At 41.1% G+C, this 21,147-nt stretch overlaps 1 protein-coding gene across 7 annotated transcripts in view; it reads right to left on the minus strand.

Moving 5' to 3' along the window:
• NCAM1 (neural cell adhesion molecule 1) overlaps nucleotides 1–21,147 on the minus strand; it is a 457,028-nt gene that overhangs the window by 9,193 nt on the left and 426,688 nt on the right. For 5 of the 7 annotated variants that reach the window (XR_008848564.1, XM_056544805.1, XM_056544804.1 and 2 more), the window contains 3 exons: nucleotides 17,165–17,372; nucleotides 10,653–10,769; nucleotides 618–1,355 (listed from right to left, as the gene is read on the minus strand). Coding sequence is in view for 6 of the 7 variants with exons in the window: in XM_056544805.1 (XP_056400780.1) it covers nucleotides 618–1,355; nucleotides 10,653–10,769; nucleotides 17,165–17,372 (1,063 nt within the window). In the remaining variant the exon portion in view is untranslated. The remainder of the gene's footprint in view (nucleotides 1–617; nucleotides 1,356–10,652; nucleotides 10,770–17,164; nucleotides 17,373–21,147) is intronic. The other 2 variants (XM_056544809.1, XM_056544808.1) reach the window with 1 other exon arrangement.

Raw genomic sequence — 21,147 nt, forward strand, 5'->3', positions numbered from 1 at the left:
CTGTACATGTGAATTTACCCTGAATGGATACCTTTCCTAAACTTAAAGAGTACCTCTCATAAGCCATATTTTCTAAACTAACTCAGATTATATTCACTAAATACTCCAAACACCCTCCTACTCTTAAAAAAAAATGTCCAAGCTTTAAAAAGCTCTGTATCATACTTTTCCCCTTGCTCACATTGTGCGAGCTCCCAGGAGAAAGTGGGCGTTCCCAAGCAGGCGCAACGTCACTGATGAAAGCTGTGTGACGCCATGCCCCACACACTTCCTGAGTTTGAGTTTGGTCTCCTGCCAGTCCAGGAGGAGACCAAACTAACTGTTTGACTTGTGGCAGGGAACAGAACAGAGACACCTAGTGGCCATTTTTTCAATCACATTAAAAACATATAAAGGTTGAGAGTTTTAACAGCAAGTAAATAGTAATGTGTCTTATAATTACATAAGGAACAATATATTAAAAGTTTAGTTTGGTAACAGGTACTCTTTAAACCATAAAGCTAACCAAATGCAATCTGTTTAGCTAATGTTAGAAGAGACAAGCACAACTAAGAGCACACCACAGCAAAATGACAACACAAGACACAACAAACAAAGAGGACTAAGAGAGGCCATACTCTGTGTTGGATGAAGCAGGCGGTACAGAGGTGTCTGTAGTGGAAGAAGCCAGCTCAGGAGCTTTCCCACTAGCCACAACGGCAGAAGAAGAAGTTCCAAGAGCTGCAAAAACATCCTTTGCAAGGTCAATGTCTGGAGTCTTGAAGGTCCCCCCATCAATTTGAAAGTCCTCACCCTGGGTGGGTTTTGTGTTGCTGAGGGAAGCTGCCTCATTCTTGGTAGCCTCTGTTGGGCTTTTCACTGTGCTGGGTGGTACTGTTTCCTTTTCTGGACTTTTGGTGGCAGATTGCTTAACTTGTTCTGGAGTAGCTGGGGGGCTAGCGGTACTGGCTGGGACTGTCGCTTGAGCCATAGCAGTGGCTTTGGGAGCCTCAGCTACAGTGGTGCCAGCAACACTCAACACTCCACCTTGACTGGCTGCAGAATTAACTAAACTGTTAGTAGATGGGGTATCACTTAGATCTACCAGAGGAGCGACCTTTGGAGAAGCAGCAGGAGCAGGTGAGGGTGCTGCAGGTGTCTCTGTTTTGGAGGGAGTTGCTTGAGCAGACTGAGTTGAGGTTGAATCAGGAGCAGATGTGGGTGGAGGGGCAGTGCTAGAAGTAAGGGTTGTGGTTTCACTTGTGGGACTATTTTGAGCAGTGGCAAAAGTTTCTGTGATAGTATCAGAGTTAGTGGTGACAGTGGTGACAGATGGCAGCATATCCTCGACGGTAGCAGTAGTATCAGCTGGATGCCTGAAAGAAGCATAGTAGCAGAGAGAAAGAGAGAGAGAAAGTAGACAGTGAGGAAAACACATGACAGATACTCAAGAGAGTAAACCACACAACCACATGCACATTACTTTACGAACATATATACAGTATAGTGAAGTGATTACTGCATTTAGTCAGGTCAACAATGTTAATAGCCATACTGAAGAAAGGCAAGATGGAAAAATAGAGAGGAAAACTATTAGTTCAGGTTAGTGGGCATCCCTAAGGGTAATTTCTTCCCTGTAAAGTTTTGAAGTATAAGTACTGTATACCTTTAGAAGCAAAGGATTGCAGTAACACATGTTTTGATATATACACATGTTTATTCCCTTTGTGTGTATTGGAACTAAACCAAAAAAGGGAGGAAGAGGAAAAAAATCTAATTGGACATAATGTCACACCAAACTCCAAAAAAGGGCTGGACAAAATTATTGGCACCCTTAACTTAATATTTGGTTGCACACCCTTTGGAAAAAAATAACTGAAATCAGTCGTTTCCTATAACCATCAATAAGCTTCTTACACCTCTCAGTTGGACCACTCATCCTTTGCAAACTGCTCCAGGTCTCTCTTATTGGAAGTGCGCCTTTTCCCAACAGCAATTTTAAGATCTCTCAACAGGTGTTCAACGGGTTTTAGATCTGGACTCATTGCTGGCCACTTCAGAACTCTCCAGCGCTTTGTTGCCATCCATTTCTGGGGGCTTTTTGACATATGTTTGGGGTCATTGTCCTGCTGGAAGACCCAAGATCTCGGACGCAAACCCAGCTTTCTGACACTGGGCTGTACAGTACCCAAAATCCGTTGGTAATCTCCAGATTTCATGATGCCTTGCACACATTCAAGGCACCGAGTGCAAGAGGCAGCAAAACAACCCCAAAACATAATTGAACCTCCACCATATTTCACTGTAGCTACTGTGTTCTTTTCTATGTAGGCCTCATTACGTTTTCGCTAAACAGTAGAATAATGTGCTTTACCAAAAAGCTATATCTTGGTCTCATCTGTCCACAAGACATTTTACTAGAAGGATTTTGGCTTACTCAAGTTCATTTTGGAAAAATATAGTTTTGCTTTTTTATGTCTCTGTGTCAGCAGTGGGGTCCTCCTGGGTCTCCTGCCATAGCATTTCATTTCATTTCATTAAAATGTCGACGAATAGTTCGCGATGACACTCCCTGAGCCTGCAGGACAGCTTGAATATCTTTGGAACTTGTTTGGGGCTGCTTATCTACCATCCGGACTATCCTGCGTTGACATCTTTCATCAATTTTTCTCTTCCATCCACGCCCAGGGAGATTAGCTACAGTGCCATGGGTTGCAAACTTCTTGATGATATTGCGCACTGTGGACAAAGCCAAATCTAGATCTCTGGAGATGGACTTGTAACCTTGAGATTGTTGATATTCTCAAGTTCTCAGATAGTTATCTTCTCCTCTTTCTGTTGTCTGTGTTTAGTGTGGCACACACAGACAAACAATGCAAAGACTAAGTGAACTTCTCTCTTTTTTATCTGCTTTCAGGTGTGATTTCTATATTGCCCACACCTGTTAATTGCCCCAGGTGAGTTTAAAGGAGCATCACATGCTTGAAACTATCTTATTTTTCCACAATTTTGAAAGGGTGCCAATAATTTTGTCCGGCCAATTTTTGGAGTTTGGTGTGACATTATGTCCAATTTGATCTTTTTCCTCCCTATTTTAGTTTAGTTCCAATACACACAAAGGGAATAAACATGTGTATAGCAAAACATGTGTTACTGCAATCCTTTTCTGTGAGAAATACTTCATTCCTCAAAAATTTTTAGGGGTGCCAACATTTACGGCCATGACTGTAAGTGCTGCTCGTCGCTCCATCTAACAATCTATAGGGGTCTCAGCACCAAGACACCACAGATCATAACTTTTCACATAACCTTATGGTATATCAAACATTTTCTTATTAAAATGACAGAAAAACTGTAAGTGTTGGGACAGTGAAAATAAAACTACTGTATGGTATTTAAACAGTAAATATTTTTTAGTGGTCTGGTGCAAAAGTAAGAATGTAAGAGTATAAATAGCTACTCAGCTACATTTTTAAATATGTCAGTGACTGGAGTAAGTGATACTGAGCTGCAATGCCAGATATAGCTCAAGTACCAAAGTGGTGCTGTTTCTTTAATCTGTGAAAACAAGGTTTAAGGTTATGTTCACACGGCAGAATTTCCACATAGATTCTTGAATTCTATGTACTCATTAATTTGGCTGGAATTTTGCATCTTTCAAATGGGCACTGTTAGATCCAAAAACTTTTTATATGTTATTACTGATGAAAATTAACCCCTTAAGGACCAAGACAATTAAGTCTGTAAGCCCCTTAAAGCCAAGCCTGTTTTTTTCAAATTGGGGATGTCTGACTGTATTAGAGAATAACTCTGGTAACATTTTGCCAATCACGATAATTCTGAGATAGGGTTTTTTTTGTCACAAGTTGTACTTTATGTAAATAGTAAAAAAGCTGATACCATTTGTATTTTTTTTTTTACAATGCAAAAAAACCTATAAAATTGTTTGCTATTTTAACACTAAAAGGTTGCATTTATTTATACATACTGAGCAAATAGTTTATGAAACTTATACTTTCAGATGTCTACTTTATTTTGACAGCATTTCTTTTTTAAACTAACATTTTAAATGAATTAGAAGCCTAACAATTTTACTTAAAATTTTGAAAATTTAGGAAATTTAGTAAGCACATATTTTTTTAAGTACATTTTAAGTACATCTTTTTCATGTACTATGCCAGGTTTGCAAAAACTTAGAGGTGGCAGAATATAGGTACCTCCCTTCCCCCCAAATGACCCCATTTTAAAAACTAGACCCCTCAAGGTATTCATTAGGGGATATAGTAAGTATTTTAACACCATAGTTTTTCGGGAGAAATTATTACAGCTTTTTTTTCCCACAAGTACACTGCTCAAAAAAAATAAAATGAACAGTAACATAACACATCCTAGATCTGAATGAATGAACTAATCATACGATATACTTTACATAGTTGAATGTGCTGACAACAAAATCACACAAAAATTATCAATGGAAATCAAATTTATCAACCCATGGAGGTCTGGATATGGAGTCACACTCAAAATGGAAAACCACACTACAGGCTTATCCAACTTTGATGTAATGTCCTTAAAACAAGTCAAAATGAGGCTCAGTAGTGTGTGTGGCCTTCACGTGCCCATATGACCTCCCAACAATGCCTGGGCATGCTCCTGATGAGGTGGGGGATGGTCTCATGAGGGATGTCCTCCCAGACCTGGACTTAAGCATCTGCCAACTCCTAGACAGTTTGTGGTGCAACTTGGCGTTGGTGGATGGAGCGAGACATGATGTCTCAGATGTGCTCCATCGGATTCAGGTCTGGGGAACGGGCGGGACAGTCCATAGCATCAATGCCTTCCTCTTGCAGGAACTGCTGACACACTCCAGCCACATGAGGTCTAGCATTGTCTTGCATTAGGAGGAACCCAGGGCCAACCGCACCAGCATATGGTCTCACAAGGGGTCTGAGGTTCTCATCTCAGTACCTAATGGCAGTCAGGCTACCTCTGCTACCTCTGGAAAGCACAAAGAAATGCCACCTCACACGATTACTGACCCACCACAAAACCGGTCACGTTGGAGGATGTTGCAGGCAGCAGAACGTTCTCCACGGCATCTCCAGACTCACGTCTGTCACATGTATTCAGTGTGAACCTGCTTTCATCTATGAAGAGCACAGGGTGCCAGTGGTGAATTTGCCAATCTTGGGGTTCTCTGCCAAATGCCAAACGTCCTGCAGGGTGTTGGGCTCTAAGCACAATCCCAACCTGTGGACCTCGGGGCCTCATACCACCCTCATGGAGTCTGTTTCTGCAGGGCTCCTCCTTACACAAAGGCAGAGGTAGCGGACCTGCTGCTGGGTTGTTGCCCTCCTACAGCCTCCTCCATATCTCCTGATGTACTTTCCTGTCTCCTGGTAGCGCCTCCATGCTCTGGACACTACACTGACAGACACAGTAAACCTTCTTGCCACAGCTCCAGTTGATGTGCAAACCTGGATGAGCTGCACTACATGAGCCATCTCATGCTACCACTAGAGTGAAAGCACCGCCAGCATTTAAAAGTGACCAAAACATCAGCCAGGAAGAATAGGAACTGAGAAGTGGTCTCTGGTCACCACCTGCAGAACCACTCCTTTATTGGGGTTGTCTTGCTAATTGCCTATAATTTCCACTCCACCTGTTGTCTGTTCCATTTGCACAACAGCATGTGAAATTGATTGTCAATCAGTGTTGCTTCCTGAGTGGACAGTGGGATTTCACAGCCACGTGGTGGGCCCCAGAAGGAGAGCAACGCCACTTGGCTTTCAGGGCATCAGTTTAGGCCGAATGAATTATAGGCCGAACTTCATACCTGCAAAGAGTTTTAGCTTCCAGAATCATACAGAACCCCCATAAGTGACCCCATTTCAGAAACTACCCCCCTAAATTATTTACCTAGACCAAAAGTGAGTACTTTGGGGGAGATTCATCAAAACCTGTCCAGAGGAGAAGTTGCGGAGGTGCCCATGGCAACCAATCAAATCGCTTCTTTCATTTTGCAAAGGCATTTAAAAAAATGAAAGAAGCAATCTGATTAGTTGCTATGGGCAACTCAGCAAACTTTTCTCTGGACAGGTTTTTATGAATCTTCCCTTTTCAGTCCTTTTTTGTGTGGCTGGAATGGTTACAAAGTCAGTGGAAAAAATGTAAATTAGTTTTTCCACAAATGCATAATTTGTGGGACAAATTTTTTTGTACATTGCTTCTGAAAAGGAGGAAATACACCCCATATTTTATCATGCTGTTTGTCCTGTGTTCGGAAATACCACCACTTAGGCCATAATTGGTTGCTTTGCTACATGGTGGGACCCAGAAGGAAAGGAGCTTCATTTGGATGTCAAGACATCAATATAACAATTATAGACCCCACTACGTGCCTGCAATGGATCGGAGCTGGCAGAACCATACTGTACCCCCACAAGTGACCCCATGTGGACTGTAAGACTTTTGTCTCAGAAAGAAATATATATTAGCTGGGCCAGGGACCACTCTGATCGGTCCTTGGTCAGCTAGCAGTGACATGCAGCTGTCTGTGACAGTTGAAGTTCCTGATGGATATATCCGTCATGTTGTGGGAAAAAGCACCTGCTTATGGCGAATATATCCATCATTGAGCGCTAAATAAAAAAATAAAAAATAATGAAAAAAATTATTTTGTTTATTTTGTTGGGGGAGGGGGGTGATAGTCCCCATTCATACTGCATTTCTGCAGTATGTTAGAGGTGTCCACTGGCGTCATATCAAAAAAGGTATGTCAGTATACTGTAGCAGTCTCATTAGTTTTGGTGGCCCAAATGGAGTCACCTAGTGACTCTGTTAGGGATGCTTTCTGCTCTCTATTCAGAAATGAAATACACTTTATTTTTATTTATTCATTCATTCATTTATTTATTTAATAAACATATTTTTATTTTATTTACTTTTACTTAGACTTTTTTATGCTTTGGAATACTTAGTAAAAGACCCCAGGCTGCGTAGATCGAAACGATCATGGGGTCCTGCTGGAGAGAGAGAGGGAGCCCCCTCCCTCTGTCAAACCACTTACAACTCGCGGTCATTTCCAACCACGGCTGTAAGGCTTAAACTGCCGGGACCTAAGTTTACTTCAGTCCCAGCAGTGTGGCAGGGTCCCGGCTGTGTGTTACAGCCGAGACCCTGCCGCCATCTCGTGGGTACACTGGGCAGTACCCACGAGATCAATGGATGTGCATACTTGTCCAGGTTTGGCAATGGTCATCCGCCCTGGACGTGTATACACGTCCTTGGTCGTTAAGGACCTTTTGTAATATGTTGTTTAAAAATGTTTTAATATTTAAATAAAGAAAAAGGCACCTGAAAATCCACTAGGGGTCCCCATACCTACTGGGACTCTAACCAGTCCTGCAGCAGCATCAGCTTTTCCATGAGTCATGGACAAGAGATGAATCATGGATAAGGCTGCATGAGCAGACACACCAAGCACCTTCCACCACCAAAAGGGCGGTACATGCCGCCTTCTCCTGAGATATGTGAAGTCTATATATAAAAAGAAAGGACAGCAGAGCTTCTCATTGCGCAGTAGTCTAAAACCATGACAGGTTGGGAGACAAATGAGGATCCGCTCACCTGTTATTGTTGTGTAGAGAAGATACAACAGCTTATATCGCTTTTTCAAGATAATATGCAGTGCAGCCACCGGGTGCCGGATAAGGATCCTGCAATCCACCGGAAAATTGACAGGATAAGGGGTAATCACACAACAAAAAACCCAGGTTCCGGGGCAACCGCTTACTCCAAAAAAACTGGATGATGTTTTTATAAGTATCTACATCAACGTTTTAATATAATTCCATAAAATAGCCAACACATAAAGCGTTTCTGGGCATACAACGCCCCTTCCTCAGATGCGTAAAATGGCAATGAAAACAAACAGGAAGTCCAAAACTTTATATGGCCTCAAGGGGGCAGAGCCCCAGTGACCTCACAGTACATATGACCAGTAGTGGCCAATGGTAAACAGTAAAACAAAGGACATTGCAGAATAAAATATACAATAGCAAAAACACTGACATCTTATATACATCAAATATAGGGATCCTTATAAAAAGCATCCACATAGTGTATGGCACAATCCTCATAATGCACAATGTAATACATTGCTGATATATAATATATTGATGGGCTTCATTATTATTTAAAATAGAGCTCCATTAGAATTATAAAAAAACAAACAGACAATTCTTTACCTGTAATACAGTGCAGAATCCTTCTGGCATAACCAGCATGTCAAACGAATGGTTCAAGGCATGCTTTAACTTGTAGTCACGCCGCGCTACCTGTCTGTGAATACAGGAGCCGGCAGACTATACGTTCACAGTACCCAGTTCACGGCAACACTTCCGGGTTAAACCAGAACGAGTCATGGTTGCCGGACTGTTGCTGTGACACGCAGCGCTGCTGAAAGGAAAAAATGCCTTACAGATGGTGGGAAATGCGGACATGATGCAAATATGCGTATCCATTGTGCATGTCCGCATTTCCCACCATCTGTACGGCATTTTTTCTTTTCACCGGCGCTGCGTGGCACAGCGCTACGTGTCACGGCAACAGTCCGTTTTTTATAATTCTAATGGAGCCCTATTTTAAATAATAATGAAGCCCATCAATATATTATATATCAGCAATGTATTACATTGTGCATTATGAGGATTGTGCCATACACTATGTGGATGCTTTTTATAGGGATCCCTATATTTGATGTATATAAGATGTCAGTGTTTTTGCTATTGTATATTTTATTCTGCAATGTCCTTTGTTTTACTGTTTACCATTGGCAACTACTGGTCATATGTACTGTGAGGTCACTGGGGCTCCGCCCCCTTGAGGCCATATAAAGTTTTGGACTTCCTGTTTGTTTTCATTGCCATTTTACACATCTGAGGAAGGGGCGTTGTATGCCCAGAAACGCATTATGTTTTGGCTATTTTATGGAATTATATTAAAACGTTGATGTAGATACTTATAAAAGCATCATCCAGTTCTTTTGGAGTAAGCGGTTGCGCCTGAACCAGGGTTTTTTTTTGTGAGATTACCCCTTATCCCCTTCTCCTGAGAGGATTTCTAACACTGTGAGCTAATGAAAAGAGGTATTTTTTTATAATAAATATAGGTGATAGGGGCATAAAAATGAGATGTACATGGTCAAGATTAAGTACTGAGCAACATGATTTTTTTTTTTTTTTTTTTTTAGTGGTATCTGACAAGTACGCTTTAAGCTTTCACAGAATTTCTGCAGAATTTTTGTAGAATTCGTGCAGAATTTCTGCATGAATCACGCAGGATACTTAAAGAGGTGGACTTTATTTAATGCAAAAGTTAAATTTTGCATGGGATTCGCACTAAGAATTTTGCAGAAATTCTGCATTTTGTGCAGGAAATCCAGCCTCATTGATTTCAATGGGATTCCGCAGCTGAATTACGCAAAAATATAAGGCATGACTTATATTTTTCCAGAGTGCAGAATTTTAGCTGTGGAACGTTTGCAGTGAAAATTCTGCTGTGGGAATGGGACTGCAGAATCCCATTGAATTGCATTGGCTTTAAAATTATGCAGAATTTTTATGTGGATTTCAATGCAGAAATATGCGCAGTCGTGTGAACATAGCCTAAGGGTCTACACGTACACTTACGGTATCCTGCACATATTTGCTGCACAAGATTTGAAGCTGTGCTCAGTCATTTAGTTTACATTAAAATATGCAGCTTCACATCCTGCGCATCAAATATGCGCAGGATACTGCACGTGTAAATACACCCTGAAGATCTACACACATAAGAAAAGAGACTGCGGAGCAGCTCACCAGTTCCAGGAGATCAGATCTGTGACATCGCGGTCAGCCGTATCGCACCCTTTGGTGCTTCATCAGGCCCCTGTGACGGGGCCTGACGAAGAACCAAAGGGTGCGATACGTCTGTGGCCTTGACGTCTGATTCCCCCCGTAACATCTCAGCCTTCCCGTCCTCCTGCCGCCTGACCGTGATGTCACAGATCTGATCTCCTGGAACTGGTGAGCTGCTCCGCAGTCTCTTTTCTTATGTGTGTAGATATTTGCCTTTCTTATCCCAGTGTGAAGCACCACCTACATTGATCTATGGACTTTTAGTGGTCAGCTAGCAGTACACATTGGTTTAACACCACACATTTAATGAAGGAATTATAACAGTGCCGGATTTTTTTTTTCTGTTTTCTTTTGTGGAGTGACACCCTAAAGATGCTGGCATGTCTTTAGGTATAGTTAGGTATATAGAGGAGATTTATCAAAACCTGTTCAGAGGAAATGTTCTTTCATTTTTCACAGGCCTCTTTAAAAATAAAAGAAGAAATCTGATTGGTTGCTATGGGCAACTCAGCAACTTTTCCTCTGGACAGGTTTTGATATATCTCCCCCATAGACCCCACAGAAATGGCTCATTGTCCTATCAGTCACAGCAGAGAACTGCTGCCAAAACCAAACAGGTCATACATGGTTGTCTGTTGAACAGATCCTTTTTGTTGCACTAGTTTTCAGTTTCTGAAAACAGTTTACGTTTTTATTTCTCTAAATAAGAGAAAAAATATATATAATCATGTGGCGTTATTCTGTTTGTAAAATATGGCTGTTCCCACATACTCAGGTCCTGTAAGAGGAGTGGTCTCATTTGGTTCTGTCTGATTGCTTCCATCATGGTTTGGTGTCCTCTCTTCTTCTGTCCGTACCTCAACAATGGGTTCTTTAGATTCATCTTTTCTGTACAAAGAAGATACACATGCTATATTGTTAGCTCAAAAACTAAAGAGAAACACGGCAAGAGCAGTAAACCATAAATATTATGTAGAAATATATCAAGGTGAAAAATATTCTTCAAATGCAATGGTTATAAGACCCGAAGCTACACCATTATTTTACATTTTAGGATTAGGAAGGGAAACATAGAATTTGTGCCCTAGCCATGCTAATGTCTGCCAATCTAAGCCCCTCCCCTTTAAGGCTAGGTTCACATTTACAAAGCTCTAACAGGAGAAGTTCTGTCTGGAGCTTCCAAGTGCGGCCAGCGCCGTCTGATCCCGTAGACAGAAATGTCTGCGGAGAGAGGATTCCGTCTGAAGAATGAACAAACTCACTCCTTTGGTGGTGGAATTTCAGTGGTAAAATGTGCGCCACTGAAATTCTGTAGTATGCACTTTGCAGTGAAATCCCATTGACAGCAACTGGATTCTGCTGCACCAGAATTGCTGACTGAAATTCTTAAGTGAAATTCCGGTTGGAAATTCTGTTGTGTGAACCTAGCCTTACTTTTAATGATACTGTCACGTGATAGAAAATATACAATAAAAAAAGAACAGGAAAACTAAGGCATTCCTATATCTGTACAACCTTTGATGCCCTAGTCCTGTCACTAATTTGCCTACATTTTAATAAAGCCTTTTTTAACCCCTTTTTAGCCTTAAGGACTCAGACAATTTTATTTTTACGTTTTCGTATTTTCCTCCTCGCCTTCAAAAAATCATAACTCATATTTTCATCCACAGACTAGTATGAGGGCTTGTTTTTTGCGCGACCATTTGTCCATTGTAATGCCATTACTCACTTTACCATAACATGTATGGCACAACCCAAAAAATACTATTTGTGTGGGGTAATTTAAAAAAATTTGCAAATTTTGGAACGTTTTGCTTTCACGGCGTACATTTTACGGTAAAATGACATGTGTTCTTTATTCTTTGGGTCAATCCGATTAAAATGATACCCATGATTACATACTTTTCTATTACTGTTGCGCTTAAAAAAAATCGCAAACGTTTTAAATGGGTACTCCGCCCCTAGACATCTTATCCCCTATCCAAAGATAAGATGTCAGATCGCCGCGGTGCCGCTGCTGGGGATCCCCGGGATCCCCGCTGCGGCAGCCCGCTATCATTACAGCACAGAGCGAGTTCGCTCTGTGCGTAATGACGGGCGATACAGGGGACGGAGCCGCGTGACATCATTGCTCCGCCCCTCGTGACATCATGGCCCGTCCCCTTAATGCAAGTCTATGGCAGGGGGCGTGACGACCGCCGCGCCCCCTCCCATAGACTTGTATTGAAAGGGGCGGGCCGTGACGTCACGAGGGGCGGAGCCGTGATGTAACGATGCTCCGGACCCTGTATTGCGCGTCATTACGTGCAGAGCGAACTCGCTCTGTGCTGTAATGATAGCGGGGGGCCGCAACGGGGATCCCGGGGCTCCCCAGCAGCAGCACCGCGGCGATCTGACATCTTATCCCCTATCCTTTGGATAGGGGATAAGATGTCTAGGGGCGGAGTACCCCTTTAACCAAATTAGTACGTTTAAAATCCCTCTATTTTGAAGACTTATAACTTTTTCATTTTTTGTTTAAACGGCGATATGAGGGCTCATTTTTTGCGCCGTGATCTGTACTTTTTATTGCTACCATATTTGCATATATACAACTTTTACTACAATTTATTATCAATTTTTTGGGGGAATAAAATGTTATAAAAAAGCAGCAATTTTGAACTTTTTTTTTTTTACATTCACCGTATGGTATCATTAACATTATATTTTAATAGTTTGGATATTTACGCACGCGGCAATACCAAATATGTTTATAAAAAAAATGTTTTCACTTTTTGGGGGTGAAATGAGGAAAATGGGGCAATTTACATTTTTATTGGGGGAGGGGATTTTTCAATTTTTAAAACTTTTTTTTAAAACTTTTAATTTTACACTTTAATAGTCCCCATAGGGGACTATTTATAGCAATCATCCGATTGCTAATACTGTTTAGTGCTATGCATAGATCATAGCACTGATCAGTGTTATCGGTCATCTTCTGCTCTGGTCTGAGACCCGCGGAAGGCAACGGAAGCAGATGAGGGGACCTCCGTCTGCCGTTCTGGATGATCGGATCTCCGTGGCAGCATTGCGGATGATCCGAACATCCATTTTAGTGACCACAGCGCTGCAGATATTTGTAGTGCTGCAGATATTTGCAGTGCTGCAGAAGCCGTGATCTGTATTGATCACGGCATCTGAGGGGTTAATGGCGGATATCCACATGATCGCGGAAGTCGGCCATTACCGATGGGTCCCTTGCTGCTATCATGACCGTGCATGACCTGAGCATCGCTCTGATACTTGCGGTCATGTATGGGTCGTAAATGTATGTCCTGGTGCGTTAAGTATCACTGAACCAGGACATACATTACATCCTGCGTCGTTAAGGGGTTAAAGGGTTGGCCCATCAGCACAACCCAAGTCTATATAGCTTCTTAGTGCACATTGGCTTATAGAATGGGATCCAAAACGGGAGTAATTTCACTATGGCATGAGAGTGGAGATCTGCTGACAAGCAGCAACACATGGTCTAGCAGTTTTAAATGGGTTATCCAGTGAAAAAAGTTAATTTCTTATTGTCCCCAAACAGCATACAAAAATAACAAACATCTTAAATCACTTTCCACCACTCCCTCGTGGCTTCAGAATCAGAGAGTCTGCTTCAGACTGTAGATGTGACTGCAAATGTAGATGTGACGTCAAAGCGCTGCTCTGCAAATCACTGGCCACAGTGATGTCCCACCTCAGCCAGTAATTGGTGAGAAGCAAGCTCTGATGCTATGTTTTGCAGCTCAAGAAAAAGCAGCCTTAGAGGGGCACCCCGATACTGGAGCTATGAGGGAACGTCGGAAGGTGAGTTATGTAGTGAGTGAGTGTATGTTATTTTTGTTTGAAGAGGGTACTCCACTGGAAAACATTTTTTTAAATCAACTGGTGCCAGAAAGTTAAAGAAGATATCCCATGCAGCAAAGAAAAAAAAGATACCTAGCCATTCCATAGTATATTCACCTACCACCTCTCTGACATGTTTGTGATTTTTTTTCCGGCCCCCATTCACCAGCTATTCAGCTCATAAATTCCAGTTACTTCCTGGTTATGGTGGCTATGCCTGTGATCTCAAAGACTACATTTCCCTGCATGAACTGCTCACATTTCCTGCTCTCAGCTGCCTGAGCAGAGAACTTGTTACCTCCCCTAACTTATGCTAGCCACTCCCACATAACACTGAGCTCCAATCATAGCCCAATACAGCAGGGTGGCCACGAGGAAACAAAGTGCTCAGAGAAAGGGACCCTGGAGTTGAAGCTGCAGTTTTACACTGTAAAATCACTCCCTCCCCCTCCTCCTCTCAATGAAACAGCTTTACAGTGGCACAATCACCTCCCCCCTCCTTTGCCCTGCACTCCTCTCTCCCCAGTGCTCAGTGTGACAGCTCCCTCCCCTCCCCCCTCTCCTCCGTTATCAGTGTAAAACATTAGCAAGGAGAGGGGAGAGAACTCTGATCTGAATCAGCCGGCATATAGGCAGTGCTGCTCAGCCAATCACTGCAGAACAGAGGGAGGACAGTGTGAATATTCATCAGATGGGAGGGGCTAAGCCCGAGCTCAGTCACCTCTCTGCAGCACAGGGGTTTTCTGGGTAATTGTCACGTCACGGCCCCTGGATGCTGCTGATAACAGCCTGAATAGGGGGTCGAAAGTCATGAAAACCTGGAACAGCTGAATTTCCTGTCAGACAGAAGAATGCAGATAAAGCTTGTTTCTAAACAGCATTGGTAATGGAAGTGATTTACAAACCTGTATAACTTTACCTTCTGCACTAAAAGCTGAACAATTGTTTACTGTGAGACTTGTCCTTTAAACAGATTTGTAAATTACTTCTAATAAAAAAATCTTCATCCTTCCAGTACTTATCAGCTGCTGTATGATCCACAGGAAATTCTTGTCTTTTTGAATTTCCTTTCTGTCTGACCACAGTGCTCTCTGCTGACACCTCTGCCCATGTCAGGAACTGTCTAGAGGAGGATAGGTTTTCTATGTGGATTTGCTCCTACTCTGGACAGTTCCTAAAATGGACAGAGGTGTCAGCAGAGAGGACTGTGGTCAGACATAAAAGAAATTCAAAAAGACAAAAACTTCCTGTGGATCATACGACAGCTGATAAGTACTGGAAGGATTAATATTTTTTAATAGAAGTAATTTACAAATCTGTTTAGCTTTCTGACACCAGTTGATTTAAACAAATGTTTTCCAGTGGAGTACCCCTTTAAATCATATATGTATTACATAGACAGCTATTCATTGGCCTCCTGCATCATTCCCTGGCAAAATTAAATCTTTAACCTCTTGGGGACGCAGGGCGTATGCATACGCCCTGCATCCCCGATCCTTAAGGACTCAGGGCATACCTGTACGCCCTGAGCCCGGTCCAGGTGTTTAAAACGGGGTCACGCCGTGACCCCGCATCACACCGAGTCGGTCTCGGCTGCTAGTCATAGCCGGGACCCTGGGCTAACAAAGTTGACCGCAGCGTCTGAAAGTGAAAGTAAACGCTTCCCGGCAGCTCAGTCGGGCTGATTGGGACATCGCGATAAAATAGCGATGTTTCGATCAGTTGGGACGCAGGCGGAGGTCTCCTTACCTGTCTCCGGGGTGTCCGATCGGGGTTTGATTGCTCCAAGCCTGAGCTACAGGCTTGAACAATTGAGCCCGTCTCACTGATCCATGCAAAGCTATGGCTTTGCAGGGATCAGCATAAGAGATCAGTGTGTGCAGTGTTAGAGGTCCCTATGGGAGCTATAGCACTGCAAAAAAAAAGTGAAAAAAAAAACAAAGGTCATTTAACCCCTTCCCTAATAAAAGTTTGAATCACCCACCCTTTTCCCATAAAAAAATAAAAATAAAAATAAACATATGAGGTATCGCTGCGGAAATGTCCGAACTATAAAAATATGTCATTAATTAAATCGCACGGTCAATGGCGTACGCATACTGTATTTTTGGTCACTTTTTATATCATGAAAAAATGAATAAAAAGCAATCAAAAAGTCTGATTAATACAAAAATGGTACCGATAAAAACTTCAGAACACTGCGCAAAAAAGGAGCCCTCATACCGGTCCGTAAACGGAAAAATAAAAAAGTTATAGGGGTTAGAAGATGAGAATTTTTAACATAGAAATTTTCCTGCATGCAGTTATGATTTTTTTCCCGAAGTACGACAATATCCAAGCTATATAAGTAGGATATCATTTTAATCGTATGGACTTACAGAATAAAGATAAGGTGTTATTTTTACAAAAAAAAATGCACTGCGTAGAAACAGAAGCCCCCAAAAGTTACAAAATGAAATTTTTTCTTCAATTTTGTCACACAATTCATTTTTTTTCCGTTTCGCCGTGGATTTTTGGGTAAAATGACTAATGTCAATGTAAAGTAGAATTGGTGGCACAAAAAATAAGCATCATATGAAATTTTATGTGCAAAATTGAAAGCGTTATGATTTTTAGAAGGTGATGAGGAAAAAATGAAAATGCAAAAAAAGGGAAAAACGCTGAGTGAAAATAGGCTGAGTCCCTAAGGTGAAAATAGGCTGAGTCCCTAAGGGGTTAAAGAGGTCTTGGAGACCAAACCAACAGTGATCAACAGATGACAGCTCTCAGGTTAAACAACAACCACTTGATCCTGGCCATACACATAAAATACAGTTTAAGGGTACATTCCCACACGGCGTATTTGCTGCGTATTTGCTGCTGCGTATTTAATTTTCTCTGTTGAAGTCAATGGGTAGGAAAATACCCAGCACCAAATACGCAGCAAATACGCAGCAAAATACGCCGTGTGGGAACGTACCCTATGACAGCCAAACCTTTGTTCCACCTATATCCCTGACAAGCTGAAATTACATACTGGGATTTATCGAGAATGTACTGCATATTAACTGCTCTCTTAAGAGGTATTACTAACAAACACCTTAAGAATGTTTGCTCTGATGAGACAGTCTCTTCTTATACATATTGGATTGTCTAGCAATACCACCAAAATTTGTGAAAACCACCAACATTTATCATGGCCATGAGTAAAGCCTGCTTTTCATATGTATGCACAAAACAGAACCACTTTTATTTTGCAGAAATCCATATCCTTGACCTTCTTGGCTTTTTTATGTACTAAAAAACTAATATTAGCATAACATTTGCAGCTTTTACACAGGTCTACGGAAATATTAATTAAATTATGATAATTTTATACTTTTGTCTCATAAACTAAATACTGAATACGAGCATAACAGGGGTGTACTTACGAAAATGCTGCCTTTCCTTCTTCAATGTCTTTGCCTTTTGCACCTGGGCCAGCCTTCCCACAGAAATTGACTGCAATGCACATGAGCAGGCCGCATTTGTTAAGGAAGTAGCATGTGACATCCACCGCCACCAACAGAAGAACAAAGACGACAATAAGGATTCCTACAATGGCTCCTGTACCCAAACCAGAGGTGGTGCTTGTGGTGGCTTCAGAAACAAAAAATGGAGAATGTAGTTAGATATGTTTACTCAAGGAATTATAGTAACCATTATAAAGAGCAGATGTTACACTTTCACAAACTTTGCAGCAAATGCCTTTGTATGATGTTTAGAGCTGGCTTTAATAGATTTCTTATCATAATATGGTTAACTGAAGTTGAAGGCTGAACCTCAGGAAATAAAATTGCATTGCTCTTGTCTGACAAGGAAAATAAGTCAAGATTACATTATCAGAATTTGCTGAGAGTTCTTAAAATAACTCAAGGACATAGGGCTGGCAAATAAAAGATAGTGCCGACTATTCCTCCTCCGTTGTGCCTGGGCTGAAAAAAAATGAAAATAAACTTTCACTCACCTTCCTGCATTTCCCCGGAGCGCCGCTATAGCTGATCGGTCCTCAGGTCCCGTCTTCTGCCTTCTTCCGTGTGCACGGATCGTCACACGGTGCTCAGGCTATCACCGGCCGAGGCGGGTCATGGAAGCAACCGGTGATAGGCTGAGCGCCGTGTTATGATCCATGCACACGGAAGAAGACGGGACCGGGGGACCGATCAGCTGTAGCGGCGCTCCGGGGGAATGCAGGAAGGTAAGTGAAAGTTTATTTTAATTTGTTTTTTTTTCAGGCCAGGCAAAACGGCCACTAGACTACTTCTTACCCAAGAGGAAACTGGACACTTTCTGTCCAGATACCATTTTGCCAGTTTTCCAACGTATACCACAAAATATGCATCAGAATAGATTAGTACATATAGTCTCAGAAGTTGTAGCAGCATGGCAAGACAGCAGACTTACTAGAAGAAGCAGTTGTGTCCATGTGTGTCTGTGTCTTAATCTTTCTATCTGCAGCTGCTCTTTCTTTATCCCCAAACAAACCTTTGTTCACACATGTAAAATTTGTTGCAAGAGTTTTTGCAACCATAATTCTGTCCCAAACATCTAAATGGGGTCCATGTACATGGACTTCAAATGAGTGAGACAGTTGCATTATCTCATGCAACATATCTGCCACATTTAATAAATATACACATACATGAAATAATCTGCATACGCATGTACACTAGACAAAAACTGCATTCTAATTTATTTAAAAAAAATAAGTATGAACTGCATTACATATTCTATATCTTTGTACAAGGGCCAGGGCTACACTGTAACTTGATTTTAAATATGGAGCTACAGCTGCAATCCAAAGCAATACATTGAGTTATGTGCAAAGCCCTAGCCTAGTCCTGAAGAAAAAAATAAATAAAAATTCAAATGCTTTATCTTTTCTTGTCTATTTCCCCTTGTTCAATTTTAAAGAAATTCTGCTTTATTTATTTATTTTTATCCTCTGAACACCCTGTCCTTCAGTGCGTATATGCTGTGTACGTCCGGGTTTGGCCATGTCATGTATGTGGCAATATACTACTGACACTCTTTTTTCCCTGTATACAGTAACACTTCCATCCAGCTTAATACCCTATGCTGTGTAAACAGACAATGTTATACAGTCAAGTGAGCCACCTCCAGCACCTGAATGACAGTTCTGCCTGGCAGTATGCAACATCTGGCTGAGATGGACATATTGGTAAAATACATATTTCCGTTATTCCTTACATTAAAAAAATAAAAATTTTCCCCCACCCCCACAGTTGAGAGAAACAATAAGAAGCCTGGCACAACCCCTTGATACTATATACACAATGCGGTGACATCGCTATAGGTGCCAGGCCGTGGATGGTGACACTAGAGTAGGGGGTAGAAAGAGGGTGTTGATGTTATCGCAGGGGCTGGGCAGAGTTAGGGTCAAGGGGAGGGTGGTGACATCGGAGTAGTATTGAGCACAGTGATTAGATCAAACCTGGGAGCAGGGGAGAAGCGGAAATTACAAGGCAAATGAAATTTGAACATGTAAGATATTTGGGCCAGCACAGACTTACAACATCCAGAGCAACAGATATACAGTAGATATACAGCACTTCTCCCAAAAGGATTAGCTCCTTAGTCCCTCCGTATCACAAGAACTTTACATATATGTATATATATATATATGTTTGAATCTCTATTGTAAGCTATTGGTCATCACGATTGGGTGTTTAAACCTGCATAGAAAATGCCTTCCATGTCCAAACCTTATTTAAAGTTTTAACCTATATACCTTTTGTTATGCCCTTTTAGAGATACAATTAAGGTTTGTGAACAATTGTCATATAACCTGAGACTCCTTTTTCTATTATACTGCAAATTCCCTCATTCCACATTTGAAATGTCAAGGAAAAAATGCCTAAATCAAGTATCTCTTTTTTTTCAAGCATATTATAACCATGTGCTGTGTTTATAATGTCTCCACAGCTGTCTTTATACATGTAGCAGCCTTCTCATTAAATGCAGAGAGCTGGTGTGTCGGGCAGGAGTCCGGGGGTGGGGTTGGAGGTCCCAGCAGTCGGACCCCCCCCCCCCCCCCCCCCCCCGCTATCAGACACTTACATATATATAGATATCTATATATATCTATATAAATATATATATATGTATATACACACATATTATGGAGCAACTCTGCAAATATTTATGGACATTTATCAACGGGTTTAGTCAGGTTTTCTTTACTATAATTGTCGCAAAATTGTCGCGACTACGCGATTTTTCGTGCGACATTTTGACTGGAACGCGAGAAAAGCAAGTTTTCCAAAAATTAACTATGTAGTAATAATTTTTAAATGAACTAGGGGTAGTCAGGTATTTATTAACTGCGACAGTCACAAATGCGCAAAAAAAAGTCGCAACAGCGTTAAAAATTGACTAAATTTACTCCAGCTCAAACATGGAGCAGAAAAAGCTACTACCAAAGTAAAAAAGGAAAAATTGTTACGTGAAAGAAAATTATGAACAGGCTGAAACCAGTTGATAAATACGTCACACATAAGCAAAAAAAAAAGTAAGGAAAAAACTACTAAAAAAAAGAATACATAAGCGAACATTGATAAATGTCCCTCATTGTTCATTTAAGGAAATTTGTTAACTAAATACTGTGTGCTGCCGTAAAGGTTTGTTCCCTAGGGCAAGAAACATTCTGAAGAAACCACCTCCTAATCTGCTGTTTTATTTTAGTTGCTCATTTGGTGTGTTATTTTTGTTTTTCTGTTATTTAGCTTTTCGTGTGTTTTTTAAGGCTTCCATTGATTTAAGTGGGTGCTTTCATGAGCAAAAGCACTAAAAGGACCAGGCCAATTTTATTTTTGCATTTTTGTTTTTTCCTCCTCGCCTTCTAAAATCCATAGTTCTTTATTTATGTATATTTCCATCTACAGACCCATATAAGGGAACAATTGTACTTTGTAATGAAATCTCTAATTTTAACATAAAATGTACAGCGAACCCCCCAATTTAGGGTGGAAATTTAAATTAAAACCACAATTTTGCAAATTTTGGAGGGTTTTGGTCTCACATTGTACAATTTACGGTAGAAATGACATGTGTTCTTTATTCTGTGGGTAAATACGATTAAAATTATACCCATGGCTAGATACTTTTATATTTTTGTACCGCTTAAAAAAAAAATCTAAAACTTTTTTGTACAAAATCCGTAATCTAAGATCGCCCTCTTTTGACCACCTATAACTTTTTCATTTTTCCGTATATAGTATGAGGGTATGGTACGCGGTATGAAGGTTCATTTTTTGCGCCGTCATGTGTACTTTTTATCAATACCACATTTGCATATATAAAACTTTTTGATAATTTTTGATAATTTTTTTGGGGAACAAAATATGACAAAAAA

The sequence above is a fragment of the Hyla sarda genome, chromosome 10, assembly GCF_029499605.1.
Source record: "Hyla sarda isolate aHylSar1 chromosome 10, aHylSar1.hap1, whole genome shotgun sequence".
Lineage (NCBI taxonomy): Eukaryota > Metazoa > Chordata > Amphibia > Anura > Hylidae > Hyla > Hyla sarda.